Here is a 17761-nt window from a genome sequence, read left to right on the forward strand (position 1 = left end):
CCTTGGTGCACGGAGAGGTGGCGGTACGCTCAAGAGCTATTTTTGGAAGTGGCGGTACTGTGTACCGGTGCGTACCGGCCCACTTAAAGCACTGAGTATAAGCAAAAAACGGCAGCTGTAGCTATTGCTAGCTATCATTAGTATTAGCACGATGTTAACATAAAGCATCATGTTAGCATTTTCTGTTAACTATGTAATTATGGGATGTTGAACCACTTTTCCATGTCCTTGTATCTTTATTTAGTAGAAAACTATATTCATAATTTAGCATTTGTTTGTAGTTTTTGAATAATTAGAGAAAGTTTAGATTTTCTCCAAATAGTTTTCTCCCTTAAATATTACTATACAGAGTTTAAAAATAAAAAAAATAGGTATTTTGTCCAGCAATGTCCTAAGGTGTAGAATGAGGCCAGACCTGTCATGATCATGACCACAACTGCCTCTAAAATCCTGCACTGTCACTTAAAAAGGTGTTACTTCAGGTCCGAAGTGCCGTCATGCACGAGCTTAATATAGAAGCTGCAGTTACACGTATGACCTGAGGTGGCAGTAGTGAGCATAACATGGCACACTTGCATCTAGCCCCTTTGACTGTTTTCAATATGGCTGCCCAGTGCTCCTACAGGTTGCCCCAGCAGCTTTGAGGATGGGTCAAATGTAGCGAACAAATTTCCCTACCTGGGATTAACAAAGTTTACCATAACTCTACAATCTTTATTTTTTTTTATTGTGTGTAGTATTTTCTATCAAAGTCACTCATAGCAGACTCACATGCAAACTGGACTTTGGCCTCTCTGCTGACCACAGTGCCAAAGGCGTTAGTAGCGATGCACTGATACACTCCTCCATGATTGATGACATGAGGATTATTGATCAGAAGGTTCCCTTCCACAAAGCTGTAGTGGCTCTCCATCTCCGGCTGTATTTCTCTCCCATCCACTTTCCACCTGCAGACACATATCCAAAGTGAATTCATTACGTGCACCACTATTTTTGCTGAAGAGCCACTTTAGACCAGTAAAATTGTTCCCTGAAGTACTCAGTGATGGTAACGTTAGCCCTCTATTTCATATTTGGAAGAAACAAAATCTTTCAGAGCTGGAGCAAATCGATGTAAAATGACTCGCGGCACACATTGAGCTACTTAAATTGACTCGGTAGCGGTAATGGCCACACATCCACTCACCTATAATGCGGAGGTGGGTTCCCCTTTGCTTTGCAATTAATAAACACCTGCTTATCATCGCTGCTCAGTGGGAACACGCTGTCGCTGGGCTCCTGGGTGAAGACAGGGCCGTGGCGTGTGTCTTCTGTTGAGAAAGCACATTAGCCGTTACAATAGCAGCGAACAAGTGACACTGAATTAATGCAAAAAAATAAATCACTCAGCTCTCAGGAAACAGTACATAAAGCCAACAAGCATATAATTAGCTGCCAACATGGCTATTTTCGAGGATCGCGCATTTAATAAACCCTCTTGTGCTTGTGTCACACGGCAGATAATGCACAATGATGAGTGCGCAATTAACCAGAGATAACCCCCACAGGATGTAGCTAAACTGACACTCTCTTTATAAAGCACATTAGATAAAGTACATGGGAGTGTACATACATGGACCCTGGTTTACTGTAATGTATTTGCTATTATATTTTAGATTGTTGGACCCAGTGTTTTTGAAAAAAAAGATATAAGTGAATATTACAGATCTTTATTAGGAAAGCAAAGCCTGTTTAATTATATTTGTGAGTATTACGCTTTATTTTGAACACCAAACACTGACTTTTTACTTATGTTTTATACTTATCTAATTCCCTTATTGTCTATTCAGCAAGACCCTTGGGGCACGGGGGAACGCAGAGTACTGCTGCTTGGTCCAAGAGATCCCCAAGACAAAAATGGTTGGGAGTATTAAGTAACTTGTTTACCGTAATAAATCATTTTCGAAGTCCCTCTGGGGGTAATACAAGTTTTAATGGGATGACTGGGGGTTCTTGTCTTTCATCTCCCCTGGTGTCTCTGGCCAGAAAACCACACTATAGAATCATGAAGAAAAAAGCTAACAGGCTACCGGGCACAGCTAACTGCTACTTAAACAGTAATTACAGCCAAGTTTGAGTGAAAAAGATTATCTCCATTGTGTAATTGGATGTACAATATCCCTCTGTCCCTTTGTCTTTTCTGTCAGCGTAGTATTTACTCTCACGGACAATGAAAGAGTAAAAAAAAAAAACGCAACATGCTACAACACCTGCAGTTGCGCTTATGGCCTCTAGGGGCATGAGTTACTGAGTACTGCTTTAAATTATAGTTTCAATATTATGCAATTAACTATTCATTTTGACATTTCACATCAACATAACATTATTTTATCTAGCTGATTCAAATTTGTGCCTCTTCGTAAGGCAGCCAGACAATCAAATGATGACTTCCAGGCTCTTTTTGAAGTTGTAATGTTATGTACTAGTCTTATAATCATGAAAAATAAAAAATGTAATTATTAAGCATGTTTTGTTTTGACCCAAGTGGCTTCTGGCTTGGCGGGTAATATATTAATAAAGAGGAATGTGCGCTGCAGAGAGGCATCAATTGTCTTACCGTACAATAATAATGCATTTATTTATTTTCACAATTTCTTTTAGATGAGTTTTATCCCAGTTAGTGTCGTTGAAATTAAAGAATTATAATAATAATAATAATGTAATCACACTGCAGGTGTTGCTTTGCGCTGGTTGAATGTAATTATTGCGCTGCCTCTAATGTAGTTGTCTATATGCAGCTCGCGCCGGTGTTCTGCTCAGTGGAGCTTGTTGTTTTAGTTTGCTCCAGCCAAACTATCAATACACAAGAGTAATTAACCGCTGTTGCACTAATTAGTCCCGTGAAATCCAGCTATTCCCTCAATAGATGTACAGTCACGCATTCACAACACCACAGCGCAGTCTTCCCTCCATGAGCTTTAACGTTCAGGGGCCTTGTGTTGAGATAATACTTACTTAATAAACACAAAAAAAAAAATTAAAAGAAGTGTCAAAAATCCTAAATGACTCTTGGACACATTAACATAGATATAAGTAATTCTGAGAAAACAGAAACACACCTGGACTCCTCTGATGCTGCCACAGAGAGGAGTGAAGCAGTTCAAGAAATGCTTTTTAATGGAGGCAATTAGAGTGCTAAAATCAGATCAAATATTATAATACGTGTAATAAAGAGAACATATCAGAATGGCCTTGTTAGTGGTGCATGCTCAATAGCAGAAGGCTCTTCTCATTGAGGTAATTTAATGAAATCAACTGAATCATTTTAAATGTATAGTTGAGTAAAAATACTCAAATACTGTAATATCAAGCATGGATCAACTTCTAATCATAAAGCGCTAAGTCTGCAGCGAGTATCAACCAAATGTGAATTCTTCTTCTACCTTCATATTTCTTTTTTTTTTTTGCATATAACCTTGGCTAGAACAAAGCACGCTCCCTCCCACATCATCATCATCATCATCACGCTCCTAATGAGAGTGGGAGTGTGTGCCTCAGGTAAGGGCCTTGTTTCCCTCGGCCTCACGGGAAGTTGTTTCGTTTTCACTCGACTTGCTGTGTCCTTTAAATTAAACAAATTAATGAACCTTTAATAGGCGGGCTATTGCGCCTGGGAACTGACAGAGGGGCGGTGCGTGCGTGCTGCTGGAGAACGAGGCCGTCCCTGAACGCAGCAGCCGGACTGACACGCACACGACACACACACACACAAGCACATACAAATCGGCCTTAATTAACGTTCATGGGAATGCACACTATACGTTATGTAGGGCATGAGTGTGAGTTTACCCTCACACACCTGCATACCAACAGTTTTAGGGACACTGGTCCATCAAAATGTACTGGACTCATAGGGCTCACATTAGTGTACGTTCTTCTTAAACCGCTTTATGATGGTTTGTTTGTGCGTTTATTAGTAATCTTCATATCTCCTCGAAAGCCCTGTTCTACCAGCTGATGTCATTTCAACACTCAAATTGTCCCCCCTACAAGAAAGGCAAATTGTTAAGAGACATTGAGCATTGAATAGTCATAATCATTGCAGACCAACTCTGTTAATAAATGCACTTAATTCAGGTTTTGGGTCAAATTGGTCATTTTCTTTTAGCCTCTTAACCCCCAAATCTAAAAACCTCTTCAACAAAACGTCAAAACAGCAACAAAATGCGATGAAAAAACAACCAAAAAGTGACCAAAAAGTGACAAAAACACTACAAAAAGAGCAACAAAAACAGACAAAAAAGAACCTAAAACAACTTAATCTTCACAATATCATGTTTAATTATTGCGCTGATTCAACGTTTCGTGATAGGTTCAGACAAACACATTTTCCAGGGATTTTTAATATCTAATTCCTAGCCTGATTTTAAACAAGGCAAAATTAAATTTTTCCATTAATAAATTTAATAAAGATCTTTGTGACATGTGTGAATAAAACCACTTAAACCTGGCTTGATGCATCTTTCAGATTTCTTGAAAATATAGGACATTTTGGGCATAAAAGGCGTTCTAATATGAAAACAGAAAATGACAGAAAACTTGCAACATTTTTTTCCCTCATATTCATGCCATGTGATCTACAGTAAAAGTTTAAAATTGATATCTCTAAAATTTACAGCTTCTGTCGGCAACTTTCCTTTTGAGTTCACCACCAATTCACTCAATATTCACTTCAATATTTTTCCAGTGAGTGACCATTATACAGTATCTTGGCAGTCGGATCTAACGAACTCCACAATCCTGCAATTCTTCTTATTGACCTTTAGGAACAAATGCTGATACAAGTATCATAAAAAAATGTTGAAGAAGTTCTGCTCAGTGTAACATATTCCCGAGGCATACAACAGCCAACCAGTGTGCTTGTGCAGTATCTACTCTATGTTTTTGGACGTGGCGAACAGAATAAATTAGCGCAGAGAATCGAGTTACAGTCGCTGAATTTTTATAAGCTTGCTACATCTTATACTTCAGACGCTGCCGTTAGTTATAAAGCATGGTAGTTGCATTGTAAAATCAAGCCATAAAATGTTCAGGGAGTCCGTCATATAATAAAGAGAGCCATTTAATGCAGCGCTGTTAATGTTTTGAGATTTGTTACAACAAATAAATGTGTGCCAAACTGGTTTCCAGCTTTGTAAGAAGATGGCACTCCCCCAGCCTGTATTTAATGATTAGCCTGGGAGTATATCAATGGGAGCTGGAGAGATTACAAATATTTTTGTTGGCTAAATATCTCGATGCAATAAACCTTGTCACAAATAATTATGTTTTTGCAGATTTTCCTTAGGCTTACTTGCAAATATGTATTGATACAGTAATGATGGCAAGCTGGACATCAACTGGATTTTAAATCGCATTAACAACAAAGCAGACTTGATCAAGCCTTGTCTCTCTACATCGAAAAATGATTTTGCCATGACAGTGGGGGCAGCATATAAAGTAAAACACGTTGTTGCATAAACACCACTTATTGTTAGGCATGCATGGATTTCACAATACAATGCCAACCAAAAAAAAAAATCTCTCCCATAGATGTTATGCCGCAATAGTGAATACATGAGATGACTAAAATAACCTGATTTTCTTTCATGAGCATTTATACAGATTTCCAGAGCCAGTGGAATATTCCTACACCTCTCGTGAGACTGCAGTGATTTTCTGTGAAATGAAGTGATAACCTTAACCTGGGACCAAGCACGAGTCTTCCTTCCTGTGAGACGTATTATGCATATGAGGTGTGTGTGTCATGAGGGGCCAACTCCACTCCTCACCAGCGAGGCACGTTCTGAGTGACAGCAGGATTAACAGTTCCCATGGCAACGACATCTTCACTTCCCAAGGTCAGAGCGGTCCCTGTTCCCATCCAGCGTCCGACTGTGGAGAGGGCTCCCTGGATTGGACCCAACTCTCTCTGACTCTGCAAGGAGAAGAACAGGGAATCTGAGTTAGGGTAGACGTTTGCGACATAATGTTGGGTTAAATTCTATTAAGCTTTATGAGTACAGCGTGGTACACAGTAACTCGGACCTGGACTAAACTCGATCTTGTGCTTGTGTTTGGATGTTGCCCCCTAAAGTAATGTAGTTTAAAAGTTCTTTCCCAGTCAAATTGGGATTGTTGTCCATTGTGTCAACATTGCCTCCGTATGATAATGTGTTGCCCTGAATTTGCAATGTAAAACCCAGACTTTAGCGCAAGTACGAGTGCACAGGACGCAACGTGATCTACATGAAGCTCAGAAGCGGTGAACAGAACTACATTGGAACTCGATGTAAAAAGTCTGTGTCATAAATAATTCATAAGACCAAATAAACAGAGCCGAGACCCAGTGCCAAAGGGCTCGCTACCAGCAGATATATACACAGGCAGAGATATCAAGTGTGTGCTCCTTGTACACTAACTCCTAAAAACAGTCGCAGTGTGAAAGACGGGAAGAGGCTCACAACAGCAACCAGCATAAAACGCACTCAGCCAAACACAACATTTACCTTCAACATATTTGCTCTTTTATACAGCTCACCAATAGGCTGTTTCTGTCCCAGTTGCACACAACTAAAAATGCAGTAAAAAGCACACAGTTATTTCCTAACATGACGCAAGTAAAAGCAGTCAGGGTAGAAAGTAGTAGTAAAATAGTAGTAATAATAGCTTGTTAAATGTAAATAACTTTATATTTAACAATGTACAGTCCACATGAACAAAATCGGACTGACTTAAGAATACAGATTATACAACAGCATAACACACATATTAACTTTATAAAGAATAATTTTGTTGTACTGTCAAACATGTCAACAGAGAATTAGTGCTGCAAGGATGTTTTTACCTATGCAATATGCACTTATGCATAATTTACTAATATATGTCTGGTTTTGATGGATTAATCAAAGTGCTTTAAAGCAGTACTAAGTAACTCTTGCCCCTAGAGGCCATAAGCGCAACTGCAGGTGTCATATTGCATGTTGCGATTTTTTTACTTATTAATTGTCCGTGAGAGTAAATACTACGCTGACAGAAAAGGCAAGGGAGAGAGGGATATTGTACATCCAATAACACAATGGAGATAACTTTTTTCAATCAAACTTGGCTGTAAACACTGTTTAAAGTGGCGCTAGCCCGCAGTTAGCTTTGCCCGTTAGCCTGTTAGCTTCGTCTTCGTGATTCTATTAGTGTGTATTGGTGGCTCCGGTGGCAGTCAAGTTGCAATTGTGGTTTGCTGGCCAGAGACACCAGGGCGAGATGAAAGACCCCCCAATCATCCCATTAACACTTGTAACGGAAAGGATTTATTAAGGAGAACAAGTTACTTAGTATTGCTTTAACGCAGAACAAACATGGCATTGACAAATGCAGCAAAACATATTCATTTCAAAACAGAAATGGAAATGTTTCCTGTATATGTAGCCCTTTCTCAGACCAGTGTGATTTTATACCATTTACTTTATCCAGATAATATCTCTTATGACCTGACCCTCAGGCTCCAGGTTGGGAACCACTGTTATAATTCATACTCTACATGACGTACATCGAAGGATTCAGTGTTTTAGTTCACCTTGTTCTGGCTGATATAATGATTGACAATAACAAGAGAAACTGTCGATCATACTGCAACTAATCCTAAAATAAAGGTTCAAAAATAGTTCCTGCTTTATGAAACTATGAAATAGACATTAGGTCCTGCCCAGTTTGGGATTCGAACCTAGGACCTTCCCAGGACCTTCATGATTCAAACAGAAAAGTGTTCTTGTACCACTAGAACTTGTTCATTCACCCTCGCTTACCAACCACTGGTCTGGTATATGCATAAATGACAACAGAACATGAGGCGACAAACCTATTTGCAATCCGTTAAGTACTTGATTCTCCCTAACCTTTTGTCCTTTCTTGTCTGAGCAGCAGCGATAAACACCAGTGCAGACAGATGGATGGAACCGGCCAGCACCAGCTCCGCTCGGGAGGAGAACAGGGCAAAAGAAACATTAGCAGTGGAGCAGGCGCTTTCAACGGCATCTTCATGATTTATTCTGAGAAGACAATACAATACAGATCGCTCCGGCTCGCTCCTGTCACTCATCATTATTGATTTGGTTTCTACTTTTTTAACCTTCTGCCTTCTGTTTGCGCCCCGGCATCAGCTTCGTCGCGGATCTCAATCACATACGGAGGCAGGGATCAATATTCTGAGATTTGCCCGATGTCGTCTCTGATGAGATGCACTGGCTTGATATATTTCACAGAAATCCAATGAAGAACCTGTAGTCATATTACAGTAGAAGCTATAGACAGTGTTCTGACCCCAGAGGCCCAAAGACAATGGAGTTATAGCGGTCCTATTTTCCATAAAATACAGTGCTGCTGCCGCTACGTTGATGCTTAACTTCACACTGTGTATGATAATCACACTCAGACGTGGACTTGGGGTTTTGTGCAAACTTGAAATCAATACGAAATGTTTTCCAGACATTTCGTCAAAATGCCTATGTGGGATCAATACTCTTATAGGCCGCACCTGTAAGTAATTCTGAATCAATGTGTTTAAAATTCAAGAGGCTGGACCAAAGTCACGGTGGGAGGAAGAACTCAGAAAAAGCCAAATGTAGCTCAATGATTCGAAAATGTACACCTCGGCAAGTTCATTGTAATCAGGGGTGCTCAGTCACGAAATACATTTAACGCTGTACTGTACTTAATATTTGAGGATCTGTACTTTACTTGAGAAACAGTTTTGTTGAGAATGCTTTACTTTCACTCCACTACATATGAAAAATGAATAAAATACTTGCTGTTCAACTACATTTCTATAAAGTAAAAAAAGCTCAAGTTGGCCGTATGTCCCAAAATGACACAAAGACGGACGTGTCAATTCGAATGTAGGGAGTAAACTGAAAAGTTTTACCTATATCGTCATAATTCACAATTGATTTGATTGCTGAACCACTTTAAAACGACATAAGTGTGGAGTCTGTAGTGTGCATAAAGTCACAATATGCACTGACAGGTAAATTGCTAAGTGTAAGATGCGCCCGTGTCCAACCCATTATTCTTCACTTTCTGTATTCTTTATCTGGTTATCCCGGGCATATCCAGACAAACGCCCATCCCCAACAAATCAGCACGGCCTGTGATTTGGACTGACTCTAATGGTATGTGTTCACATATGAAACGTGATCATTATGTGTTGACTGATTTGATTTCTGCCGTTTCAACCTGCCAAGTGTCTACTCACAGCAGTACCATAATGTCATCATCCAGCATCTAACTACAATGTAATCCAATAAGGTATACCATCCACTGAGAGTTCTTAATTCAAAACAGATCATTTGCTCTCGTGAGGATGACAAATCATCTTACTGGTTTATCGCACACTGAGAATATATTCACTGTCACTTTAATATATTGGTTAGGTAACAAACTGCAGCTTTAGTTCATGATAGAGCTGCTAATGCACTCACTTTCTGACTTCTTCAAAAACAGTTCAGTTTTGTTTCATTCATGCAGGTTTGAGTAATCCATTCTGTTTCATTCACAGTATTTTCATTTGGACTCAGGGCAGCGCTACCAACCTCAGACAGGTTCATCTGACCTATTTCAGCATTTAAAATCCAGGAACGAGAAATTATATTGCAGACAGCTATTGTTTTTTTTGCTGTATTTAATGCATGCCAGGAGAGGAGGACTCCAGGCATTTTGAATTGAATTACTAGTCATTTTGTGAGTCATAAAACATGGCGTCCAAAAATGCTTTTAAAAGCCTGCATGTACTCACTCTTCTGATTTCTGGCTTCTTCAGAAACATACCCGGTGCTCAGTTTTGTTTAATTCATGCGGGTTTGAGTAATCCTGCATCATTCTGTTTCATTCTCAGTATTTTTTTATTTTATTTTCATTGTGACTCAGGGCAGCGCTCCCAATCTCTAACCCCCTTCCAATGATGACCTGAGGTGGTGTCCCTCTTTTTATTGTAATGCTTCATCTCACCCATTTGATCATTTCAGCACTCAAAGTACAGGAAGTGTGCATATAACATAGTCCACAGAGTCAGACGTCTTCTTCAACTCCCAAGCTGAATTAGAGTTCTTTCCCAAACAGGCATTCTTTTTTTTTTTTTACTGCATTCAAAGAACGGCTCAAGGACCTTGATTGTGTTTAGCCACAACAATACACATTATGCACAAAGTGCAAATGAGCAGAGGCCACAATCCCACAAGGTACAAAGGCTGGCTCTGCGCCTCCGTCTGATAGAAGCACTCTGTTTTAATGATGCATAGGACCGTCACATCCTTGGGGAGGTTGTGTTTCTTGGACATGGGCCAGAATTTTAAAGTAGTTGCTTGAGATTTCCGTGATTAATTTATACACCACTGAAAAAATACAAAGGTAATAATTCTCAGGCCCAGAGGATTGTGGTCGCAGGTGTTGGAAATACCAAATGGGATGAAGCCGAGCTAATGGTGCCCGGAAGGTAAACTACCTGTCCGGGATAATCCTTAATACTGTAACAGCGTAGCATAGATAATGAGCTTCCCCGCCCCTTAAGTAGCTCCATATATTGAGATAGCAGCACAGGAATCATGCTTGCAGGCACGACTTCTGGCTCGGATAAGTGTATGCATCTGGACCACGTTGTTGCCGGATTGAGCGTTTAGCAATGATTAGCGGGCCACTCTGGAACAGCGCAGCGTAGGAGGAAAAATGGGGATAGAAGAAGGATAGAGAATGTCCCGTGAACTTTGGTGAACCGCGTTCCACTTCATTACGCTCCGAGTAATTGCATGGGCACGTGACTGAGAAAAAAATTAACTTCTGCTGCTGTGAGAGGGGTAATTAAGAACCTTTTGGGTGAAAGCATGCCATGAAAATGTTATAAATCCCTATAAAGACACTAGTTTATCACAGCTCAGAGCACAAACGAGACTGTATAGATTATAGACACAATTTGACCAAATGAGGTATGATGGAATTTTAATGCACAGTATTTCACTTTAGGAGCTATAGCAAGTTTGGTTTGCTCTTATTTCGTCTTAATCCCATTGAAGAGTGTGATAGTGTGCATAGTCATCAGATTTGCGACCTATGCCCAAGTAAGTACATAAGCCTAAAATATTACAATATAAAACCATTAACCTCTTTCTAGTAATAAAGTTACTATGAGCCAAAATCTCTGTGAAAAAACAAAGTCATTATTTATCACAGCCTTTTTGTCTCTTTTGAAAGGCACCCTAATGAAGTTGCACAGAAGGCATGCTGTCAATCAAACCAATATTACCCACAGACATGAACGTGGAGAGCTAACACTATGAAGGTTCAATAACAACTCTGCAAACAGGAGAACAGGTTGAATTTGGACCTGATCACCGCGGTACTGTCTCTGAATACACAAAGGAATACGATAAAAGAATAGAAGTGAAATGAGCATTGGCTTTCGATAATATCAACAGAGGGAATGCGGTCCCTGAGAGCCACATATAGTATTTGACAGGGACTTATTGGCTTTAACCTTGTGAAGACACTGAACAAAGACGATATAAACACAGATGGCAACAAAAGGAGCTTTACAATGGGAAAGGGACTGATGGTAGACAGCTGTTCTGCACAACTTTGAGAAATGCACACTGAATAAAGAAGGAATGACCTAGATCACCTAGAGTGGGATATCATTGTTATGGTATGTTTTTGTACCATTTTACATTGCCTAAACATTAAAGATTGTATCAGGTTATAAATGTATAGCATGGCTGGCTCTGAACAGTTTACTCTTGAAGTGCAATTTGGCCTAAAATTGGTAATAAAAAGTGTAACTACTGGTAATTGTAAGGCTTATTTAACAAAGCAATTGAAGAACAATTTTGAAAGTACATCATCATCTGTATCAAACATCTTTGATAGGAACAATATGGCATAAGACGCTGCCTGGATGATACTAACCCATGTTGAATAAAAACTTTCTGATGATTCATTACGCAGGCTCGGAAGTAGATGAAGAGGGTGGCTATCTTCATACCTCTCTCTATAGCCTCTCATTTAGCTGACTGCCTTGCTCCACGTGGTCTCTGTTGCACCAGCTGTGCCCCATTTCGACACCGGCTCCTTCCAAGAACCAGGACTACGAAGACCTCGCGAGAGGCCACTGCACCAATGCACCTGTAACTGCTCAACACACAGAGGAATCACCATAACTTTACGAGCCCAAACTAGGGCAGTACTTTTGACATCTATAAGCAGAGAAAGTTTGTACTAAAGATGCTATATCTGATGTCTTGCATCTGACTACATACAGCTGTGCTCAAAAGTTTGCATACCCTGGCAGAATGCTTTATTTTTTGACTTATTTCCGAAGTATATGAATGGTAATCCAAAACTTTTTTTTTCCCACTATTTGTTAGTGGTTGTGTGAAGCCACTGAGTTTACTATATTTAAATCGTAATGAGAAAAGAAAGTACTAAAATGACCCTGATCAAAAGTTTACATACCCCAGTATTGCCCCCTTGAACATCAATGACAGCTTGAAGTATTTTGTGGTAGTTGTGGATGAGGTTCTTTATTTTTTCTGATGGTAAAGCAGCCCATTTTTCTTGGCAAAAAGCCCCCAGTTCCTATAAGTTCCTGGCCCGTTGTGCATGAATGTACGTTTGAGCTCTCCCCATAGTGGCTCAATAATATTGAGGTTAGGAGACTGTGATGGCCACTAACGGGACCTTCACTTTACTCTGCTGGAGCCTCCATATGGTGCACTTTTTTGTTGTCAAGGCCAATGATGGCCTATGATGAAATTCTGCCCACAACCCTTTGAGCCCATTGTACATTAAAACATGAAAATGTCTTATTTAGCTACAGTTTATGACACTCCACCTCTAAAAAGACCTACGATACCGGTGGTTCTCAGTTGGACTATCATAGTAACCTGAATGCCTGAATACTTGCACCAAAAGCATGTTGCAGTTTGACCTTGTAATAAAAAACAATAATAAATATAAATACAGCACTAACACTATAAAAACAATGCATTTATTAACAGGTAAACTTTTTTCTTTGGATCTATTGAGTTCCACCCCTCCAGTTGATTACCACACACTATACTACAGCCCTGGCCATGCCTGCTCCACGGAGGCTTTTTACACAGTGTAATTTGGTTTCAGGCCAGACAGACTCCCGCAGCGCTCTCACAAAGACAGATTGATTCTGCAGGTGAAAAGATCCCAGCCTGCAGTGGCCATAATAGCAACATTCTAAGTTCCGTGGCTCTCACTATAAGCGTTTGCTTGGCCTGCCAAACTACATGCTTTTTCAAAGACATGTAGTCAAGGAGCGAGTGTGATCTTCCCGATTTCCCGGTGGGGTTGACAGACGCCATCAACCAATTAGAGCAACGCCGGATATGACGCAGGAACAAGCTGCAGGAAGCCTTTTCAATAAACATTAATGTCTGCCAATACAGAAGAAGAAGAACTTTATTTACATAGCGCCATAGCCACAAAGCGCTTTACATGAGACAATTATACATTCACTCCATGCTCGGTGGTATTCAATTTCCCCTGCCCACAGGAAGGCCCCGTCCACATGGGAATCGAACCCGGACCTTCTAGCTGTGAAGAACAAGTCCTAACCGTGCCGCGAAATATAACGCTGTTTCTTATTTAAAAAATGCATCAGTAGCCACACCATCTTTAATGTTTTGGAAGAGAGCAGTGACCGCTTGGTCTTGTCTCTTGGTGCGATGAACTCCCGCCTCTCAGGCCATTAGTGGACCGATACTGGTGAAATCAGGGAATGATTGGCTGCCCAGATGATTCTTCTTTTGAACAGAATGAAGGAGCGTCTGGCTGGCCCGGCAGCAAAAATATTTTTCCTAGGATAGTTGGTAAACGGTGGACATTCATCATCCAATCAGAGACATATTAAGATTAGGCACCAGCCCACTATCCTTAAGATTAGTGGCTAGGGCAGGGTCAGGGCCAAGCTGATTGGTTGATATATATATGATGTTTCACTCTCTTGACTTGTGACTGGTTGATCTACCAACTATCCTAGGAAAGATATTTTCCTATATTTTATATATTTTTTATACCTGACGCTAAAGCTATCTTACACAGGAAGCCTATTGTTATACGCTATTGTCAATAATCAAAATTTTTTTCCTCAATAGATATTGTGAAAAACAAAACAAAAAACGGATAGATAGAGGGCAAATTCTTGAACCTCACGCCGCTAAAGAAAATGTGTTTACTGCGGGTACTTCCACTTCCAGACACACTCATTATGCTCTTTGATAGCGGTATTCTTCTGACAACTGTTAATTTTGTTTGTTGACTAAATGTGTCTTCGTGTGAGAGCTGCTTTGTGAAGTTCCTCTTATAGCACACTGTTTCTTGCAACAAATCTAGCAATCAATGATGGATAACAGAGCTGCAATGTCACCTTTCAGTGTGTTCTCTTTTGCTTCCCTCAAAGATTTCTGTGAGTGAACAGGCCCAATTTGTCTGCGAAACAAACCACTCTTAGAAAGAAGAAACATCCACTGAAATTACAGGTCTCAAGAGTGATGACAGTTTTGCGCCTCAAAGAACTATAATTCTACCAAAACAGTTTTGAGTTGGAGAAAAGCATCAAATTGCAGCATCAAATTTGGAGCTTCATTGCACAGTTGCCTAATAGTTTTTCGGAGCAGTCAGCCATTAGACAACAGCTCAATTCCTCATTTCCTCTCAAGAAGACACCAAAAGGTTCAGTCCAGTCAACCTTATACAACAATACATGTCATAATTATCACCAAGGCACCTGCTGGAATCAGTTTTATACTCATACGCACATGTTAAATCTCTGTCACCTGTTCTATTGCTTCAAATATTCCAAGTTAAACATTGCGTTTGGAAGTGAGCCTAATGTATGTATATAAATCTGTTTGGTTCCCTGCCGTCAATGCAAAGCAGCGACAAGCTAAAACAAACCTCGCTTCAAGCTAAGTTTTGGTTTGATCTGAGGATTGGCAAGCCTGCTTTCAGTAATGATGAACGTCTGTCACCAATAAAAACATCAATATGAAACAAATTGTATTTTATTCTATTTGTCATCTTTGCTTTCGGTCTTGGTCTTTGAAGACAATGCTCATTAGTCACATTCCTATATGTGTTAAATCCAGTTCAAGAAGACAAAAATTCAAAAAAGTTTTAGGGGAAATGTAAATGTAAAAGATGCAACAGTATGCTCATATTATATAGGCGGAAATGCATTGTGTTAGCCTGGCCTTAGCCATCTGTAAACTCCAGTCAATTATCATTTCCCTACGTGTACGTCTGGGTCTGATCTCAGTGGCCGTGTTACATCTGTTGAATTTCACCCTACCATTCAGCGAGCGGGGGAGGCGGGTCAAGCATTTGCCCCGCATTTGCTGGTTGTGGTTTGGCAATGGCGGCGGATACGAAAGTAATGGAAGCTCTTCAATCCATTCTGGCTCGGCTCCCAAATATCCAGAAATTAAAATTGATGCCTTGGAATGTGCAAGGAATGCCCCCAAGAGTTATGAAGAGCTTGCTTCACTTACTCGGGCGCATTACATATGTCACGACCAAATGCTAGCGAAAATCAAATCCAGTCGTTTCAAAGGAGTTCACCCCTCCCACCTGATTACGTAGCTCAATTGTGAAGATCCAGACCCTTGTACGAAATGAAATGAGTACGAGGGTCTGGTAAAACCAGGCTTGCGCTGTGTCTGTTTGACCATTTACTAACATTTTTGTCCCGTCTCATCAATGAAAACTTGCACACGTCATGTTTTAGTCACAAAAAGCCATATTTAGCTCGTCACCGTTACGTCATCGCCATGAAAAAAGGGCCGTCGACTAAATAATTTCATCTTTCATCATCGTCATCGTTGACAAAAACAACACTGAATTTTACATACACTCTTAGCTTGATTTGAGCTCTAAAGCTTAGATGCACTCATTTCAGCATGTGCCTATGGAGGTGTGCATTGCCTGATATCTGGTGATATGTGTCATGGTTGATACAACGTCAATCCCAACATACTCTTTCTGAAGACGATATTGCAATATCATAAAAATGAACTAGTACATATTTTTATATCAAATACCTTTTATTTATCTAAATATCAGAACAGTGCGATCTGAACTAGTTGTAGACACTGCCTTGATAAAGACCTACGTGTCAAAAAAGTGTTAGAAGTGCTTAGAATAAATAAATGCAAAAACAAAAACATTTATTTCTTCATTTATTTGCTCATCTGTCCGTATATCCTGAAGAGCACCTGGAACCAACTACGCCTTTAGTGAGAACCTCCTGCTATTTCTCTTATTGAAGTTGTAGACTGTGTTTTATACTTTTCACTAATGCGCACTTGTAAAGGAAACTAACTAAACTGATGATGCACGTTTCCTAATTTTTTTACTTTTATTTGAAGCCATTTTATTTTATTTACTGGTTTATTTGGTCTGGACAGTGCATGGGTCTCATGCATGTAAACACGCCACACTGGACTGTAGCCATGGGCTAACTTCCATCCGTCGTCCCCCATACACACTCTCAGACACACTCCCATGGCCTTAGTTGAAGCCATCTTCAGTAATAACATATCTGTTTAATCTCAGCACAGACACCTTTTCTGTGTTAAAATATACAATCACTTGCATGGTGCATTGAAAACTTGGTACACAACTGACGTTTGTGCGTCACTTGTCTCTGTGTGCGATTTATCACATTTGCAATGTGATAAATCACACTTGCAATATGATAAATGTGATAAATATGCATGTCTCAAAGATGAGCAGTAGATTGTGCACATACAATGGAGAAATTAGTTTTATTATTTAATTTAGTTTAAGTTGTTTATTAGTTAATGAGAAAAAAAATTGAGTTTTGTGATTCAAAACTGCAATATTGATTGTGGTGCAGTGGTGCAGATAGTAGAGCGGATCGTCTTGTGACCGGAGGGTTGGCAGTTTGAATCCTACCGGCGCTCACTGTCGTTGTGTCCTTGGGCAAGACACTTACCCACTGTGCCTCCAGCGTTTGTGTACACTGGTGTATGAATGAGAGTGTGAATGGGTGAGTGGTTGGGTGAGAAGAATTTAAAAGGGACCATTTACCATGTGATTGATGGTTCATGCGTCCATAGATCAAAGACATACCATGATAACATAAGCGTTTAAATCACTTTTAGATCACTATGCTCATTTCTAGGTTATCTTTGTGTCTCAGCTCACACACAAGTCACTTCTCATCACTTTACTCTCACCCTCCACCACATCACCACTCCAACACAAGTTTAACATGAGCCTGTCATACTTTGTTTGTAATCGTTTTACTCCCGTAATAAATGCGAACATACATCCACTGTCTTGTGCTGTGTGTTAAAACAGTGTACAATACACGACAAAGAAGACGTGGAAGGGGGAACCAATTTCACAGTTTTGAATGTACCCCATAGCATCTCATAAAGCATCTCGAGGCGTTCCTTCTCAGCCACGTTGAAAGTTTTGCTGAGCGCTCTGAACTCCGTAAGAATACAGTGTAAAGAAGTCAATAACTCTGGCAAGATGCTATTGTTATTCAGGCGGCTGGGGGGTGCCAACCAGTAGCCGTGAGTAAAAGTGCAGCACCAAAGAAAGATGAAAAAGAAAAAATTCAGACGCATTTTGAATTGATACGAAAATCATGCAACACATCAGAAAAATCTATTATTTTTAACACCTCCTATAGGGCCCATAT

At 40.0% G+C, this 17761-nt stretch overlaps 1 protein-coding gene across 1 annotated transcript in view; it reads right to left on the reverse strand.

Annotated features, from left to right (window-relative positions):
* cntn6 (contactin 6) overlaps positions 1-17761 on the reverse strand; it is an 84641-nt gene that overhangs the window by 36273 nt on the left and 30607 nt on the right. The window contains exons 2-4 of the mRNA XM_079578549.1: positions 5811-5956; positions 1187-1310; positions 772-947 (exon numbers count right to left, since the gene is read on the reverse strand). Coding sequence (XP_079434675.1) covers positions 772-947; positions 1187-1310; positions 5811-5865 — 355 coding nt within the window. The 5' untranslated portion in view covers positions 5866-5956. The remainder of the gene's footprint in view (positions 1-771; positions 948-1186; positions 1311-5810; positions 5957-17761) is intronic.

Source organism: Gobius niger (genome assembly GCF_951799975.1).
Source record: "Gobius niger genome assembly, chromosome: 20".
Lineage (NCBI taxonomy): Eukaryota > Metazoa > Chordata > Actinopteri > Gobiiformes > Gobiidae > Gobius > Gobius niger.